General features: G+C 48.5%; 1 protein-coding gene across 1 annotated transcript in view; it reads right to left on the bottom strand.

Annotated features, from left to right (window-relative positions):
• The window catches only part of LIX1L (limb and CNS expressed 1 like), a 261466-nt gene extending 244924 nt beyond the window's left edge, over positions 1-16542 (bottom strand). The window contains exon 1 of the mRNA XM_078669935.1: positions 16221-16542. Within this exon, the coding sequence (XP_078526061.1) occupies positions 16221-16464 (244 nt within the window). The 5' untranslated portion in view covers positions 16465-16542. The remainder of the gene's footprint in view (positions 1-16220) is intronic.
• Positions 16543-17781: the final 1239 nt, after the last annotated feature.

The following is a 17781-nucleotide window of genomic DNA, read 5'->3' as shown; positions in this document are numbered from 1 at the left end:
CCCTTTCACGCCCACTTTTAACGCCCCTGCTGCAAAGCTCCGTCCTCATTGCTGAGGGCGAGTTGGTTCATTAAAATAAAATATGCCGATAATGAGCCGGCTGAACGGCTACTAAGACAAGCATTCACCAAAAGAACAGAACAGCTAGCTGTATAATATCTAACACTGATAAGACATTTTACCTCTTCATTCGCAAATAGGTTGCTTTCAATAGAAACACGCATTGTGTAATCAGATTCTTCTACAAACTAACTCACCAAAGTTGCTAATTTCTTGTACTAAATTGCTACACATCTCAGGGTAGTATGGGGGGGCGAGGGGGTCAGTAGAAAGTGTTCTTTGTGCCATTTGTTCGGATTGACTGCTAGGAGCTGCTCCTTTAACAAGAACGGCGCCCTATCCATACATTGTAATGGATATTATGCTACTGTTACATTTATAGAGCGCTTACTGCCTCATACGAGGTGCTGAACTTTTATATAAACACAAAGATTATCTGAGGCAGAGGGCTGTGTTCTAACTCTGTGCTCAGCGTGCCATGTCACGGAAGGACTTCCGTCCCGGAACACTCAGGACTTTGACAGTCATGGTTTTAAACCTCAAAAGCGGGCTCACACTGCCGAGGTGGATTGTCGGCAAGCCAGAATGGAGGCCAATGAGTGGCAGAGAGTCCAGGGAGAAGACATAATGGCCTGGAGGTGACCCTGAACGCACAGGCATCAGATGACCATCTGTGGCAGGCTGGCCGTATTCCGTACGCCTCACTCCAAATATGGATATCCAGGGAGTTTTCTGTCACGCACTGCCAAGCAGAGCAGCTCTATTGTAAATACAACTTCAGGAGCTAGCACATGGATAAAACCTAACCCCCCACTTAGCCTACTGTACCTGCCAGAAACGTAAAAAGGAAGAAAAACAAGTATTTGTAAACAGGGTAGAAAAGTAGTAATTTTGAATTGGATAAATTGCTACCCTGCCGTCGCAGCTCAGGACAAAACAAACAAGCATTGGCATAGCCAATAGGTTTCGCCTTTGGGACCTTATAAGTATTTAGTTATCCAGCACAATATCCTTACTGCATGAACATTAACTGTTGCATGGCTAAACACTTATAAGGTCCCAAAGGCGAGATCTATTGGCTATGCCAATGCTTGTTTAAATATAATAATTGTTCGCCGACAGTATCAATTCCTATCTATGGGGAGAAATATAGACATGCTGCTGCGGGATTGAAAAAAGTGTATGGTGTTAAACGCGAACAAGGAAAGAGGGGAGACCACACCGGGACGACAGTGTCCTGCAATAAATTACATGCAGTCTAAAACAACCTAGAGACCCTCCGTGTGTAACCCTTCCCAGGGGAGGGAGCTGAATAAACATACAAATATCTGATGGATTGGCTGTGCCAGACGAGTGCTAAAGAACACTAACTAAACTGTGAGGTATGTCTCGTACCTATACTTTAGACATGTTACCAATTACTGTGTATCACTAAAAACGCAGCTCTCTTGTCCCTTTATTCTATAGCAATGCATGCTGGTACTTGTAGTCTTGCTTCTAATCAATGGATTGTAGTCCATTCTACAAAAACCACCGGAATTCACATTATCCGTAATTACGTATTAAAATTCAGCAGGTGAAGATTTTAGTCTACAGCAAACTGGCTTATTGTTACGATCTACTAAAAATGTATTTACATCTATGTTCATGGTGTAATTAATTAAGCCTGGTGACTGCGTACACCGACTAGTCTGCCTTTTAATTTTGCATAAGCATAACTTGCGCTATCGGATGAGATCTATAGTACATTGTCAATGTTCTTTGCATTAACTGTGTAACACTCAAACACACTGCTACAAAGACATGTCGAAGTTTGCAGCTCACTTTCCGCCCACTCCTTAACCCAGGGCAGCTACTTCAAACATTTGCTTCTATTCAGAATATGAAAGCATTTAAAAACGATGATATTGCTGAGTGCATGTTGTTTTTACAGAATGTGTGTTCCAAGCTAGGGAGGGCGATCACCGAAGCCTCTGATTTCCAATGATTCTGAGACTGTCCAAGAGACACGCTACCACGCACCATCGGAGCTCTGGTTCCGCCCCGCATAGCTTAACATAAAGTAATTTTATCATTACGTACCAGCCGGCGCAAAATTAGCACATTGGAACAATTAAGAACTGCTAGCATTAACAACTCATCTGATGGAGAAAAAAACAATACCACTTAAGGTTTATTTGGGTATTTTTTATAACTGTTGCCTAATGTCTGTTAATTATGTTCATAATATTATTTTTCTGATCGCAGTTTCCTTGGTATGCTTATTGCTTTCAGCGAATGCTGTCCTTTACGGTACGCGCATGCTGCAATGGTGAAAGAGAAGGGTGGGGGGAGGGGGGGAGGGCAGGGGGCGAGAAACCTGACACTGACAGAAGAAACCCGTGCAGACGCAATACTTAGAGATTAGGCTGGGGCGGCCGTCGTACTGATTATACAATTAGCGCCGGGAATGTGTATTTAATGAAGAACTCTCTGATTCGCGCGCACGCCCATCACATATTTAACAACCCACCTGGGTCGGTGTGTAATTTTCCCGCTCTCTGCACGCGCTGCACAAACATTTATTGCCGATATTTAGGGAATTTTAATATTGGATATTGAAGTCTAGGTTTGTTGACGTTGGCCAGGATTACGAGGAGAGACGGGCTAGAGAGCGAGAGGAAGTCCCGGAGAGGATTTAAAGAAGGGAAAAGGGGGCAATGAGGGAAAAAGATAAAGTGAGAAGTTAAGGAGGAGAGAGGGTGGCGGGAAAGGAGTTAAAGAAAAGATTCATGAGACTTTGAGAAACGGGGTTCGAATTAGACAATAGGATGAAAAGGAGAGCGTACGGGAGCAAACACACAGGAGGGGTGGGTGTTCTTTAAGTTATTTCACAGACTCGAGTTAAAAAGGAAGTTTTACTTCACTCTGTCATCATTTTCGTATTCCGCTTCAGAAACAGGTCCCTGGAGCTAACTCGTCTCCTTTCCACCTCTTTCTCCTCTGTTCTGTCCACAATCCGCACAGCACAGCTGTTCGTCTTGCTAATGCTGATTGCCCACTCTGCCCACCCCTCTTCCAAGCTTGAAGCGTCTGGATTCTGACTCTCCTTAGCTCCGCATTTTATGTGGAAATACGGAAGTGCGAGTGCTCGCTATCATTGGAAGTGCCGGTTATCTCCCATTAACTGTATTGCAGCAGCGCTGAGAAGTACCATTACGTTCCCTCTCAAAATAATGATGTGGGTTTACACAGTACCTGCCCATCTCGCGCACTGCATTCGCTCTGTTTCACCGATATATTCCGTTTCACACTGGCTCTGTCCCGCACTCTCGTCAAATGGCAAACAAAAAAAACCAAGTCAGGTCCCGGGCCGGCAGCCAATCACAGCTCGGCCCGGGGAATGACGTCAGGGGGGTGTCGCGGGCTGGCAACCAATCACAGCGCGGCCCGGGGAATGACGTCACGGGGGTGTCCTGGGCCGGCAGCCAATCACAGCGCGGCCCGGGACACACGACAACAAGGGGCGGGACTTAAAAAAAAGAGTCAGAAACGCCCACGATTCGCGTTCTGACCGAGAAAAAGTGATTGACACTGATGTCTTCCAATGGCTCAGAATAGGGGGTGGTGATGAACAGAGTGTCTGAATTAAGCAGACCACTCTTACCCAGTCCAAAGATCAGGGCTTGATCCATCACCGTTATTTAGCTCACTGCCCCATCCCAGCTCAGAACCTGGCTATATGCAAATTAGTCTGTCCCTGGCCCAGTGCATCATGGGAACAGGGCAGACCAAACTACCAAGCCAATTCTTCACCAGAAAGGATACAAGCTACCGGGGACCGGTTTCTGGCATTTCAGCCTCGTCGGCCCGGCTTGCTTGAATCCTGATGGAGCAGTGAGCAAGGGACTCATGTCTGAGTATACCCTGCCACACCTATAGTGGCCAAAAACGATTCAGAATAGGGGGTGGTGATGAACAGAGTGTCTGAATTAAGCAGACCACTCTTACCCAGTCCAAAGATCAGGGCTTGATCCATCACCGTTATTTAGCTCACTGCCCCATCCCAGCTCAGAACCTGGTTATATGCAAATTAGTCTGTCCCTGGCCCAGTGCATCATGGGAACAGGGCAGACCAAACTACCAAGCCAATTCTTCACCAGAAAGGATACAAGCTACCGGGGACCGGTTTCTGGCATTTCAGCCTCGTCGGCCCGGCTTGCTTGAATCCTGATGGAGCAGTGAGCAAGGGACTCATGTCTGAGTATACCCTGCCACACCTATAGTGGCCAAAAACGATTCAGAATAGGGGGTGGTGATGAACAGAGTGTCTGAATTAAGCAGACCACTCTTACCCAGTCCAAAGATCAGGGCTTGATCCATCACCGTTATTTAGCTCACTGCCCCATCCCAGCTCAGAACCTGGCTATATGCAAATTAGTCTGTCCCTGGCCCAGTGCATCATGGGAACAGGGCAGACCAAACTACCAAGCCAATTCTTCACCAGAAAGGATACAAGCTACCGGGGACCGGTTTCTGGCATTTCAGCCTCGTCGGCCCGGCTTGCTTGAATCCTGATGGAGCAGTGAGCAACGGACTCATGTCTGAGTATACCCTGCCACACCTAGAGTGGCCAAAAACGATTCAGAATAGGGGGTGGTGATGAACAGAGTGTCTGAATTAAGCAGACCACTCTTACCCAGTCCAAAGATCAGGGCTTGATCCATCACCGTTATTTAGCTCACTGCCCCATCCCAGCTCAGAACCTGGCTATATGCAAATTAGTCTGTCCCTGGCCCAGTGCATCATGGAAACAGGGCAGACCAAACTACCAAGCCAATTCTTCACCAGAAAGGATACAAGCTACCGGGGACCGGTTTCTGGCATTTCAGCCTTGTCGGCCCGGCTTGCTTGAATCCTGATGGAGCAGTGAGCAAGGGACTCATGTCTGAGTATACCCTGCCACACCTATAGTGGCCAAAAACGATTCAGAATAGGGGGTGGTGATGAACAGAGTGTCTGAATTAAGCAGACCACTCTTACCCAGTCCAAGGATCAGGGCTTGATCCATCACCGTTATTTAGCTCACTGCCCCATCCCAGCTCAGAACCTGGCTATATGCAAATTAGTCTGTCCCTGGTCCAGTGCATCATGGGAACAGGGCAGACCAAACTACCAAGCCAATTCTTCACCAGAAAGGATACAAGCTTCCGGGGACCGGTTTCTGCCATTTCAGCCTCGTCGGCCCGGCTTGCTTGAATCCTGATGGAGCAGTGAGCAAGGGACTCATGTCTGAGTATACCCTGCCACACCTATAGTGGCCAACTCAGATGTGAGTCCCTTGCTCATTGCACCATCAGGATTCAAGCAAGCCGGGCCGACGACGCCAGAAATGGCAGAAACCGGTCCCCGGAAGCTTGTTTCCTTCCCAGTGTAAGAATTGGCTTGGTAGTTTGGTTTGCCCTGTTCCCATCATGCACTGGGACAGGAACAGACTAATTTGCATATAGCCAAGTTCTGAGCTGGGATGGTGCAGTGAGCTAAAAAACGGTGATGGATCAAGCCCTGATCTTTGGACTGGGTAAGAGTGGTCTGCTTAATTCAGGCACTCTGTTCATCACCACCCCCTTTTCTGAATCATTTTGTCCACCATAAGTGTGGAAGGGTATACTCAGATGTGAGTCCCTTGCTCATTGCACCATCAGGATTCAAGCAAGCCGGGCCGACGACGCCTGAAATGGCAGAAACCGGTCCCCGGAAGCTTGTTTCCTTCCCAGTGTAAGAATTGGCTTGGTAGTTTGGTTTGCCCTGTTCCCATCATGCACTGGGACAGGAACAGACTAATTTGCATATAGCCAAGTTCTGAGCTGGGATGGTGCAGTGAGCTAAAAAACGGTGATGGATCAAGCCCTGATCTTTGGACTGGGTAAGAGTGGTCTGCTTAATTCAGGCACTCTGTTCATCACCACCCCCTTTTCTGAATCATTTTGTCCACCATAAGTGTGGAAGGGTATACTCAGATGTGAGTCCCTTGCTCATTGCACCATCAGGATTCAAGCAAGCCGGGCCGACGACGCCTGAAATGGCAGAAACCGGTCCCCGGAAGCTTGTTTCCTTCCCAGTGTAAGAATTGGCTTGGTAGTTTGGTTTGCCCTGTTCCCATCATGCACTGGGACAGGAACAGACTAATTTGCATATAGCCAAGTTCTGAGCTGGGATGGTGCAGTGAGCTAAAAAACGGTGATGGATCAAGCCCTGATCTTTGGACTGGGTAAGAGTGGTCTGCTTAATTCAGGCACTCTGTTCATCACCACCCCCTTTTCTGAATCATTTTGTCCACCATAAGTGTGGAAGGGTATACTCAGATGTGAGTCCCTTGCTCATTGCACCATCATGATTCAAGCAAGCCGGGCCGACGACGCCTGAAATGGCAGAAACCGGTCCCCGGAAGCTTGTTTCCTTCCCAGTGTAAGAATTGGCTTGGTAGTTTGGTTTGCCCTGTTCCCATCATGCACTGGGACAGGAACAGACTAATTTGCATATAGCCAAGTTCTGAGCTGGGATGGTGCAGTGAGCTAAAAAACGGTGATGGATCAAGCCCTGATCTTTGGACTGGGAAAGAGTGGTCTGCTTAATTCAGGCACTCTGTTCATCACCACCCCCTTTTCTGAATCATTTTGTCCACCATAAGTGTGGAAGGGTATACTCAGATGTGAGTCCCTTGCTCATTGCACCATCAGGATTCAAGCAAGCCGGGCCGACGATGCCTGAAATGGCAGAAACCGGTCCCCGGAAGCTTGTTTCCTTCCCAGTGTAAGAATTGGCTTGGTAGTTTGGTTTGCCCTGTTCCCATCATGCACTGGGACAGGAACAGACTAATTTGCATATAGCCAAGTTCTGAGCTGGGATGGTGCAGTGAGCTAAAAAACGGTGATGGATCAAGCCCTGATCTTTGGACTGGGTAAGAGTGGTCTGCTTAATTCAGGCACTCTGTTCATCACCACCCCCTTTTCTGAATCATTTTGTCCACCATAAGTGTGGAAGGGTATACTCAGATGTGAGTCCCTTGCTCATTGCACCATCAGGATTCAAGCAAGCCGGGCCGACGACACCTGAAATGGCAGAAACCGGTCCCCGGAAGCTTGTTTCCTTCCCAGTGTAAGAATTGGCTTGGTAGTTTGGTTTGCCCTGTTCCCATCATGCACTGGGACAGGAACAGACTAATTTGCATATAGCCAAGTTCTGAGCTGGGATGGTGCAGTGAGCTAAAAAACGGTGATGGATCAAGCCCTGATCTTTGGACTGGGTAAGAGTGGTCTGCTTAATTCAGGCACTCTGTTCATCACCACCCCCTTTTCTGAATCGTCTTCCAATGGCTAGCCTCCATTTATGGAGCTAGCCAATGGAAGAAGGGGCGGTTTCAAGTCCCCACTACTGAGATAACATTAGATTTCGCCGTGGGCGGAGCACTGCTTCGCAGTGCTACGGCCAGGGCGAAACCTAAAAACTAGGAGCCTGAGACTGCTTGAAAATTCGCAGACGAAAAGAATGTGCGCAGGGCGCACTATAACTGGGCACAAGTAAGCACAGTGGCCATTTTTTTTATATAAAACAGCGTAAATAATTATTTCCCTGTGATCCCAAAAACACTTCTTGCACCTTTTATCTCACCGGATGCATTTTTCGAATACCAACTTTTACGTGCATGTGAATGTAAACAATGCGGCTTTTGAACAGCTCGGGAAAAACAGCAACTCAAAATACTCTACATGTTAATGTGAACATTTGTATTGGGCCAGGCTTGGAATCTGCATTCACAAACTGTCTTGCATATTGTATCAGGGCGCAATTGACTACAGTATTAAAGTAAAATAAAGTGTTTGGAAGTTCAAATGCAAAGATTAGCACCATGTCAGCTTTTTGGTGCCTCTTTTCATTGTCCTGTCTGGCTTTGCACCACACCTACCGCTAGACCTATAACTTCAAGACGGCCGCTAAAGTTCCGAAGTATCCTGTCCTGCTATTGAAACTCCGTCATTCATGTCCAAGAAGAGGATAAAGGGCGACGTGGTTGAATATTATAATTTACTGAAAGCAACGTGTGGGCGTAATGTCAACGCTTTGCTCGGTTGTGTGTATTGTTTCGCTGTGAGAAGCCCACCATAAAGTGTTAGAACCGTGCAAAATTGCCGTGTGAGCGGTACGTTTTTGTCACATGCACCACCTGCTTTCGAAATTCCAACTTTAACATCATTCACTTTGTGTTCAAAATACATTTCAAATATATAGTAATTTTGCTATTGCCGAGGGCCACACACAATAAGCTTGGTGTACTGCGGCTGGGCAAAAGCTTCTTATATTTGTACCGGCTTCGTGAACCTGCCACATGATCCAAAGTACGTGTCTACGAGTGTTCCTATTATCGGGTTTCACCGTGTGGCTTAGCTGTGCCAGATTCAGAACGCCAGTTTTAAATTACATTTACAAAACAAGAGGTAGCAAAAGGTACATTACAGGAGGAATAGACTGGGACCTCGGCAAAAGGGAGATTGTAACACCCACCACTAGAAAAGGGGCGGGGCTTAAAAAAAAAGAGAGAAAAACGCCCCCGAATCGCGTTAAGACGGGGCCTGAACTGAGTGACGCCCCTCTCCTCCAATGGCTGGCCAGCATTTACGAGGCCAGCCAATGGAGAAGAGGGGCGGGTTCAAGCCCCCATACTAGACAACATAAAATCTCGGCCTCTGCCCACTGCGTGGGACGCTAGTCCGAGACCTAAAAATATAGATATATGCAGCAGTGACTTATCACAAGACCAGTTCAACACAGTTTTGGGCCACCAGATCTTAAAAATAGGCAAATGTTCTTTGTTATAGTTCAAATTCATTGTGGTGGCAGAGCACAGCCCTATTCAGAGTCAAGGGGCACTCCCACCACCCACTCTGGTGAAATCCCTCCATTCACCACCTGTCATCCCCAGCCCTGTCACTCACACAGCCCAGACAGCAGATACACATCCTGGCAGAGGCGGGCTGAAATGGATAGGCAGGCAAAGGCTAACTTTCTAAAAGTGTGGCAGGGTATGCTCAGACGTGAGTCCCTTGCTCACTTGGCCACTGGATTCAAGATAGCCTGGCTGATGAGGATTATGAATCCGAAACCGGTCCCAGGATGCTTGTTTCCGGTCCATGGAAGACATGGCTTGGCAGTTCGGGCTGTACTGTTCCCATGAGGCACAGGGCCAGACTGATTTGCATATAGCCATATCTGAAATGGGGTGGCTGAGTGGGCTAAAGAATGGTGATGGATTAAATCCAGATCAGTTGACTGGGGGTGAGTGTTTGATTTGCTCAAACGCTCCGTCCATCATCCCCTTTTGTATCGCTTTGTTCGCCCTAAGTGTGGCAGGGTATGCTCAGACGTGAGTCCCTTGCTCACTTGGCCACTGGATTCAAGATAGCCTGGCTGATGAGGATTATGAATCCGAAACCGGTCCCAGGATGCTTGTTTCCGGTCCATGGAAGACATGGCTTGGCAGTTCGGGCTGTACTGTTCCCATGAGGCACAGGGCCAGACTGATTTGCATATAGCCATGTCTGAAATGGGGTGGCTGAGTGGGCTAAAGAATGGTGATGGATTAAACCCAGATCAGTTGACTGGGGGTGAGTGTTTGATTTGCTCAAACGCTCCGTCCATCATCCCCTTTTGTATCGCTTTGTTCGCCCTAAGTGTGGCAGGGTATGCTCAGACGTGAGTCCCTTGCTCACTTGGCCACTGGATTCAAGATAGCCTGGCTGATGAGGATTATGAATCCGAAACCGGTCCCAGGATGCTTGTTTCCGGTCCATGGAAGACATGGCTTGGCAGTTCGGGCTGTACTGTTCCCATGAGGCACAGGGTCAGACTGATTTGCATATAGCCATGTCTGAAATGGGGTGGCTGAGTGGGCTAAAGAATGGTGATGGATTAAACCCAGATCAGTTGACTGGGGTGAGAGTTTGATTTGCTCAAACGCTCCGTCCATCATCCCCTTTTGTATAACTTTCTAAAAGTAGCATCTGCAAACACAGGATATTAAAATAAACTTTACTAAAAGAAGTATTTTATTATTCTGAGTTCAGGCATACTAAACTTATATTTCTACCATGTTCCCTGAGCCTGCTGGGATTATAGAGTGTAATAATTCCAGCAGCCCATTCTGGCCTATGAGAACAGGTAGCCTTACAATAGTGAAAAACGAAAATGGCTGTAATTCACTATTAGGACATGCCACACACATCAGGGCTTGTCCTACCTCATACTTACAATGCACCCTGCCCTAAGGCCTACCATAGGGGTGACTCACATGAAGTCAAGGGAAGGTTTGGAGGCTGGCAAGTGTGTGCACTTGCCCAGCCAGCATGACAGTATCAGACTGCACACAGGTTCTGCAATGGCAGACCTTAGACACATTTTACAAGGCTGCTTCTGTGGGTGGCGCAACCAGCGCTGCAGGCCCACTAGCAGTATTTGTATTTACAAGCCCTGGCACTCCTGGTGCACTTTACTGGGGACTGACAGTAAATCAAATGAGCCAAACATGGAAACCAATCAATGTATACACTTTTCAGTAGGGAGAGCATATGCACTTTAGCACTGGTCAGCAGTGGTAAAGTGCCAGGAGTCATTAAACCAACAAAAATAGGTCAGGGAGAATATTGGAGGAAGGCAAAAAGTTCAGGGATGACCCTGCCAAGAGCGCCAAGTCCAACAGACGTGGTGGTGGACATGGTGATGGGCATGGTGGTGGTGGTGATGGACATGGTGGTAGACATGGTGGTGGTGGTATACATGGTGGTAGTGGACGTGGTGGCGGTGGCGGTGGTGGACGTGGTGGTGGTGGTGAAGGAGGAGGACGTGGTGGTGGTGGTGGAGGACGTGGTGGAGGATGTGGTGGTGGTAGTGGACGTGGTGGACATAGTGGTGGTGGACATGGTGGTGGACGTGGTGGTGGTGAACGTGGTGGTGGTGGTTGTGCTGGTGGACGTGGTTGTGCACGTGGTGGACGTGGTTGTGCACGTGGTGGATGTGGTGGTGCTGGACATGGTGGGGGTGGCAGTGGTTGTGGAGGACCTGGTGGTGGTGGACGTGGTGGTGGTGGACATGCTGGTGGAGGACGTGCTGGTGGAGGACGTGCTGGTGGAGGTGGACGTGGTGGTGGACATGGTGATGTGGTGGTGGATGGGGTGGATGTTGTGGTGGTGGGCGTGGTGGTGGATGTGGAGGACATGGTGGACGTGGTGGTGCTGGTGGACGTGGTAGTGGTGGTGGATGTGATGGTGGTGGACGTGGTGGTGAATGGGATGGTGGTGGACGTGATGGTGTGAACGTGGTGGTGGACGTGGTGGACGTGGTGGATGTGGTGGTGGAGGAGGATGTGGTGGAGGTGGAGGACTTGGTGATGGAGGTGATGGTGGTGGACATGGTGGTGGACGTGGTGGTGGACATGGTGGCAGTGGTGGACGTGGTGGTGGTATTTGTGGTGGTGGTGGCTGTCATGGTGGTAGTGGACGTGGTGGAGGAAGTGGTGGTGGAGGTTGGCGTGGTGGTGGACATGGTGGACGTGGTGATGCTGGTGGACGTGGTGGTGCTGGTGGACGTGGTGGTGCTGGTGGACGTGGTGGTGCTGGACATGGTGGTTGTGGTAGTAGTGAACTTGGTGATGCTGGTGGACGTGGTGGTGCTGGTGGACGTGGTGATGGTGGTGGACGTGGTGGATGTGGTGGTGCTGGACATGGTGGTCGTGGTAGTAGTGAACTTGGTGATGGTGGTGGAAGTGGTAGTGGTGGACATGGTGGAGGTAGGCGTGGTGGACATGGTGGTGGTGCACGTGGTGAACGTGGTGGTGGTGGACATGGTGGTGGACGTGGTGGTGGTGGTGGACATGGTGGTGCATGTGGTGGACGTGGTGGTAGTGGACGTGGTGGTGGTGGACATGGTGGGGGCTGACATGGTGGGGGCTGACATGGTGGGGGCTGACATGGTGGGGGCTGACATGGTGGGGGCTGCCATGGTAGTGGCTGACATGGTGGGGGCTGACATGGTGGGGGCTGACATGGTGGGGGCTGACATGGTGGTGGTGGACGTGGTGGTGGTGATGCTGATGGACGTGGTGGTGCTGGTGGACATGGTGATGGTGTTGGACGTGGTGATGGTGGTGGACGTGGTGGTGGTGGACGTGGTGATGGTGGACGTGGTGATGGTGGTGGACGTGGTGATGGTGGTGGACGTGGTGATGGTGGTGGACGTGGTGATGGTGGTGGACGTGGTGTGGTGGTGGATGTGGTGTGGTGGTGGACATGGTGGTAGAGGTGGACGTGGTGATGCTGATGGACGTGGTGGTGCTGGTGGACATGGTGATGGTGTTGGACGTGGTGATGGTGGTGGACGTGGTGTGGTGGTGGACGAGGTGGTGATGGTGGATGTGGTGGTGGTGGACATGGCGGTGGTGGAGGACATGGTGGTGGTGGAGGACATGGTGGTGGTGGAGGACGTGATGGATGTGGTGGTGGTAGTGGATGTGTTGGACATGGTGGTGGTGGACGTGGTGGTGGTGGACGTGGTGATGGACATGGTGGTGGTGGACGTGGTGATGGATTTGGTGTGGTGGTGGACGACGAGGTGGTGATGGTGGACGTGGTGGTGGTGTTGGACGTGGTGATGGTGGTGGATTTGGTGTGGTGGTGGGCGAGGTGGTGATGGTGTTGGTGGACATGGCGGTGGTGGAGGACATGGTGGTGGTGGACGTGATGGATGTGGTGGTGGTAGTGGACGTGTTGGACATGGTGGTGGTGGACGTGGTGGTGGACGACGTGGTGGAAGTGGTGGACGTGGTGGTGATGGTGGACGTCGTGGTGTGGATGTGGTGGTGGACGTGGTGGTGGATGTGGTGGTGGTGGTGGGCGTGTTGGACGTGGTGGTGGTGGACGTGGTGATTGAGGACGTGGTGGTGGTGGATGTGGTGGTGGTGAACGTCGTGGGTGGTGGTGGGTGTGGTGGTGCTGGTGTACGTGGTGGTGCTGGTGCACATGGTAGTGGACGTGGTGGATGTGGTGGTGCTGGACGTGGTGGATGTGCTGGTAGACTAATGTTACACATATATGCATTTAAATATTTTAGCTATTTATTTACTTACAGATCATTAGTATAAAGGATTACTGAATGTTACATGTAATGTAAACTCTAATACATTAGAAGCTTATACGTCACTTTTGTTTAATGATCACCGTTGAGGTTAACAATTAAGTTGTCTTGAGTATTTAGGCCTGTATTTCCATTTTCTGCTGATATGACCATGAAGGGATTCTCGGGCATAGTTAGTTTAGAATAGATACATTACTGTAGCAGAGATAGAGGGAAAAGAGTCTGAGAAGCAGACCTTGAAGAAGATACATGGAGAAACTGAGCGTCAACTGAAAGGCCCATTGAACAAATGTTGCAATCCACGTGTGTGCAAAAAAGATGTTGTTACCATGCCTATTGTGGAATAACGTGATGATGTTGCAGTCTACAACTTGGGAATTTGACTGGTACAATGGACCCATGATGAGGAGTCGTAGAGGGGGTGGTGCCTATGGACTTTGGACATTATAATATGGAGTTTGCCTGAGATTATTCAGAGACTTGCTTCAGAAATTTCGCAGAACCTTTTCTGACTTTTTACCCCACTGACATCACAGGCAACTTATTTCCAGATTTCATGCTGAACTCTGGACAGACACCTTTGTTGATTCCCCAAATTGAAAGGACTAAGAGGTTTAGAATCTGATGCTTCCTTTTGATTCTTAACTAAGTGTGCCTTAAGCAAACACTTGTTCAGACCCATAGAAGTCTCTTGACCGAACTTCTGAGAAGCTAATACTTTCTTGCCGGATATCCCCTTGTTCTGTCCTGACTCCCTTCATGGAAATTCCCTGCTTGTGAGCTCTTTAGTACCTAACCATCCCCTGGACTTAGAAATCAGAGAATGCTGATGTATAGGCGAGAGAGTCTTGCACTATTTTCTGGGCACCAGATTCGGATGCTCCTTTTCTGTATTGTCTGTATGTAATTGCTTGTTTGCTTTATACTAGTCTGCCCCAATTTCTTTAGGAGGACTGGACTTCCAGTTGCTATTCTTTATCTGTACAGCATGGTCTTGTGCGTTGCGTATTTAAAATTCATTATTAATTTGTTACAATCTTCTTGAAACTTGGCTACTGATTTCTGATCCTCACTGTGTAGCCAAATGGGTTACACTGTAAATTTAAATTTTTGATTGAATGTAAATGTTGACTCTCCTTGCCCCTCATTCGGATTTAAAATATCGCTAGGACTACTAATGGTAAGCAAGTGGGCCCAGAAAATGTGGTAACACTTCCATTTGAGCGATTGCTTCTACTTATCAAACCACTCTTTTGTTCAGAACTACAAACCTGCCCGACCACTACTTCAAGTCGGCCTGCATCGGCACTAGTACCCTATGTAAGTTGTGTTTTGCAGAGAATTTTACTTTGCTTTTATCTCACCTACATGGCTCTTGAAGCAGCCTAGAACATCAGAAAACACTCATATGATTATCTTATTCCGGCACATTCTGCCTTCCCAACAGATACACTTTTAGGAACCCAGAGCTTTTAAATGTTTAAGATCATGTGTCTATCCCACAAATCGCACAACCCCTCACAGCCACTTAGACCACAGTCTTAGACTTTTGCCCAATAAATAGTATAGTAGCCGTCCACTAACTAACCATTATAACAGACCAGTCACCAGAATAATGAATATTCTGATCAACTGGTGCAGACTAGAAACTAAAATCACCCTTGGCAAAAATGTTCAACCCCAGACTGCAGGACGGTGCTGTTTTCGGCACCTAAAACCAAACTCATTTATATGCTATCATTTGTCGTAACCCCCTGCTAGCAAACGTCCTTGCAGACACTACTGCTCACACAACTGTTGTGTGCATGCCCAACTAGCATCTACTCCCTGTGTCTATCTACTTAAACCTAACCACAGCTTTTACTCCTAAAGTGCTATCTGACATAACACCACAGAAGCCGGCTCATGGAATTATTTACCGCCTTTGTGATCATCCCCGCCACAATACACCTACGTCTATTTACGGCTGTATGCATTGTTCTTACTATCCCAGCTTCAACTCTTGCTCCAGTATTCTTAGTTTTACCCAGGGTTTTAAGTGGGATAAAAAAACTGGGCGGTCTCTCAAAGTGGCGTGACTAATGTAATTAAGGGTGTGGCTTAAATACAAGCTAGTTAAAAATCTGTGCTTGGCATAGGGTGTCACACGACTGGTATTTTGCTGCTTCTGTCATTGCATCCACATATATAATACCACAAGTAACATTGCACCTAAAACAAGCCAAAACTATTGGCTTTGTCAATGGTTGTTAGTTGCATTAGCAACAACTATGACATTGTTATATAGAATACTGAAAATGCTTCAGTTTTGGAATGATGAGATTAAGAAAAAACTTTAACGCGTCTCTTTGACGTTACATCGAAGGCAGTGAAGGGTGGTACTGCTGCAGAGTGAAGATGTTTTTTTCACCCTGAGACCAGTCTCAGCACCTGGTTTTTAACACAGTTCACCGGCAGGACCCGGCCCACTTAAAGACCTGGGGGCAGATTTACAATAACTGGGGCATCCCAGCATCTGCCTAGATGCGTCACGTTGTAAATACCCCGCAGCATGGCGCTGGCTTTGCGCCGCCGCTGCGTCACAAAAGTGACGCAACGGCAGCGCAAATGTGGCATACGGGGCTTGTAAATCTGCTCCCTTGTATTACCAAAGTTAGTGTCCCAACTGGTATTATGTACTCGATGGGGACGTGTTTACCTCTTTGTTTACCAACTCCTGGAAAGTTACTCACACAGTACTGTTTGTCCCTGGCAATCAGTTACCCACTAGATGTATAGCTCTCCGGGCCTGCCATGTAATTGTAAATTGTATTGATATAGCGCTTAGTGTCACTAACGAGGCGCACCCATTAATCCGGCTATTAGGCCACTGGCAGTGATTTTTCCTTGTGATGCCCCGGCTGTACGTAGCTTCTGGTTTGGTTAGTTTCCGGAACCGCTACACCTAGCCCCTGACTGCTGCCTCTGGCTGGTTCGTACACCCAACCCAATTCACTTACCACGCCCGTAGCCTTGGGTGTGCTTGGCGAAGCTCCTCACCACGGCCTCCACTGCCTCCCGCAGAACGGCAGGGTTGCCCGGGCTCCCGGGGGTGCAGACTCCTAGCAGGCCTGGAGGGGGCGGGGGAGCAGAGGCCTGCCCCAACGTGCCCCCGGTGACACCCGGCCGAAGCAGGCTGGAGGAAGGGGAACGTAGGGGCAGCCCTACCCCCGGCTGCAGACGCTGGGCCCGCACAGACTCCATGGAGACCCACCACAGCCCGCCTCTGCCCGAGATAACGGGTTCCGAAGACGCAACTGTCGCTCATCGCAGATGGTGGGCGGGATCCACCAGACAGCCAATCATAAGAAAGCTGGGAGCAACAACCCACACATGTTCGAGAGAACAAGCTGTCACTCAAAGCGTAAGATGGGTGGAGCTACACTTTTTTTTTAGAAGGTTTAATCAGACTGCATTTATTGTTATTCAGTCTCATAACCAAACTCGACCTGAAGGTACTGTTCGCTTTACATGAGCACCAGCTTATATTACATAAAGTCATTATTCTTTTTTTTTTTTTTTTTTAGGCACGGAGAGATTACAGTGAATTGCCCAGAATCACAGGATGTTGAGCTAACGCCGAGTGGAGATCTGGTTCCCCAGTTTGTCTATTTATTTATTTTATTTATTTATGCGTTTTTATATAGCGCGGACTTTACCCGAAGGCGTCAGAGCGCTTCACAATAGGAACAGAAAATTACAAATGAACCAAAATTATAGAAGCAGACATTAAGTTACATGAGGTAAAAGTGACAATTGTGAGCAAACAAAATACATGAGGTAGCAAACGATGCAATTCAGGAGGAAAAAGTGACAAGTGTGCATTTTACAAGAGAAACAAAGTACAATTAGAGGTATAATACTGCAATATATGCTAGACACTCAGGCACAAGAACAAACGTTATGTAGGTAATGGTGGCACTTGTGCAAGTATCAAAAGCAAACAAAATGTGAGAGGTAGCAAACAGTGTGTTACAAGAGAAAAGTGACGTGTGCAAGTTACACAAGCATTTGCAATGCAATAGGTCTCAGGTTAATTAAGTTTGAGCTATTGGCATTGCTAAATATTGCAACACCAACTGCAACAAAAGCTATTGGTGTTGCATTATTTAACAATGCCAATAGCTCAAACTTGAATAATGCGAGACCTATTGCATTGCAAATGCTTGTTTTCCTTGTTGTTGGTACCTGTGGTGGAGCACTACGTGCGTCTATGCGCTGTACAGCAGAACACAGTTCTCAAGAAGTGTATAGTGCCCCACGCTGGTATACCCCAGCACACTACGAAGGCCAGTCCGATGCTGGCGTGGGGGGGATGGAAGGAGGGTGGGGGATCGGGGGGGGGAGGTGAAAAGTTAACGCCGCTCCAGATGAGGGGGCTGTGGCTGTGTGTGGTGGGGTCGAGCTGTGGCTGTGTGATGGGGTCAGGCACGCCAGGGGTGTATGTATGTATGTGGTGCGTACGTTCATTCAGCAGGGATCAGTGCGGGCTGCATGGCATAAAGGAATGTATAGGGAGGG

The sequence above is a fragment of the Lissotriton helveticus genome, chromosome 12, assembly GCF_964261635.1.
Source record: "Lissotriton helveticus chromosome 12, aLisHel1.1, whole genome shotgun sequence".
NCBI classification, from domain to species: Eukaryota; Metazoa; Chordata; class Amphibia; order Caudata; family Salamandridae; genus Lissotriton; species Lissotriton helveticus.
This window is presented reverse-complemented; position numbering and strand designations above follow the sequence as displayed.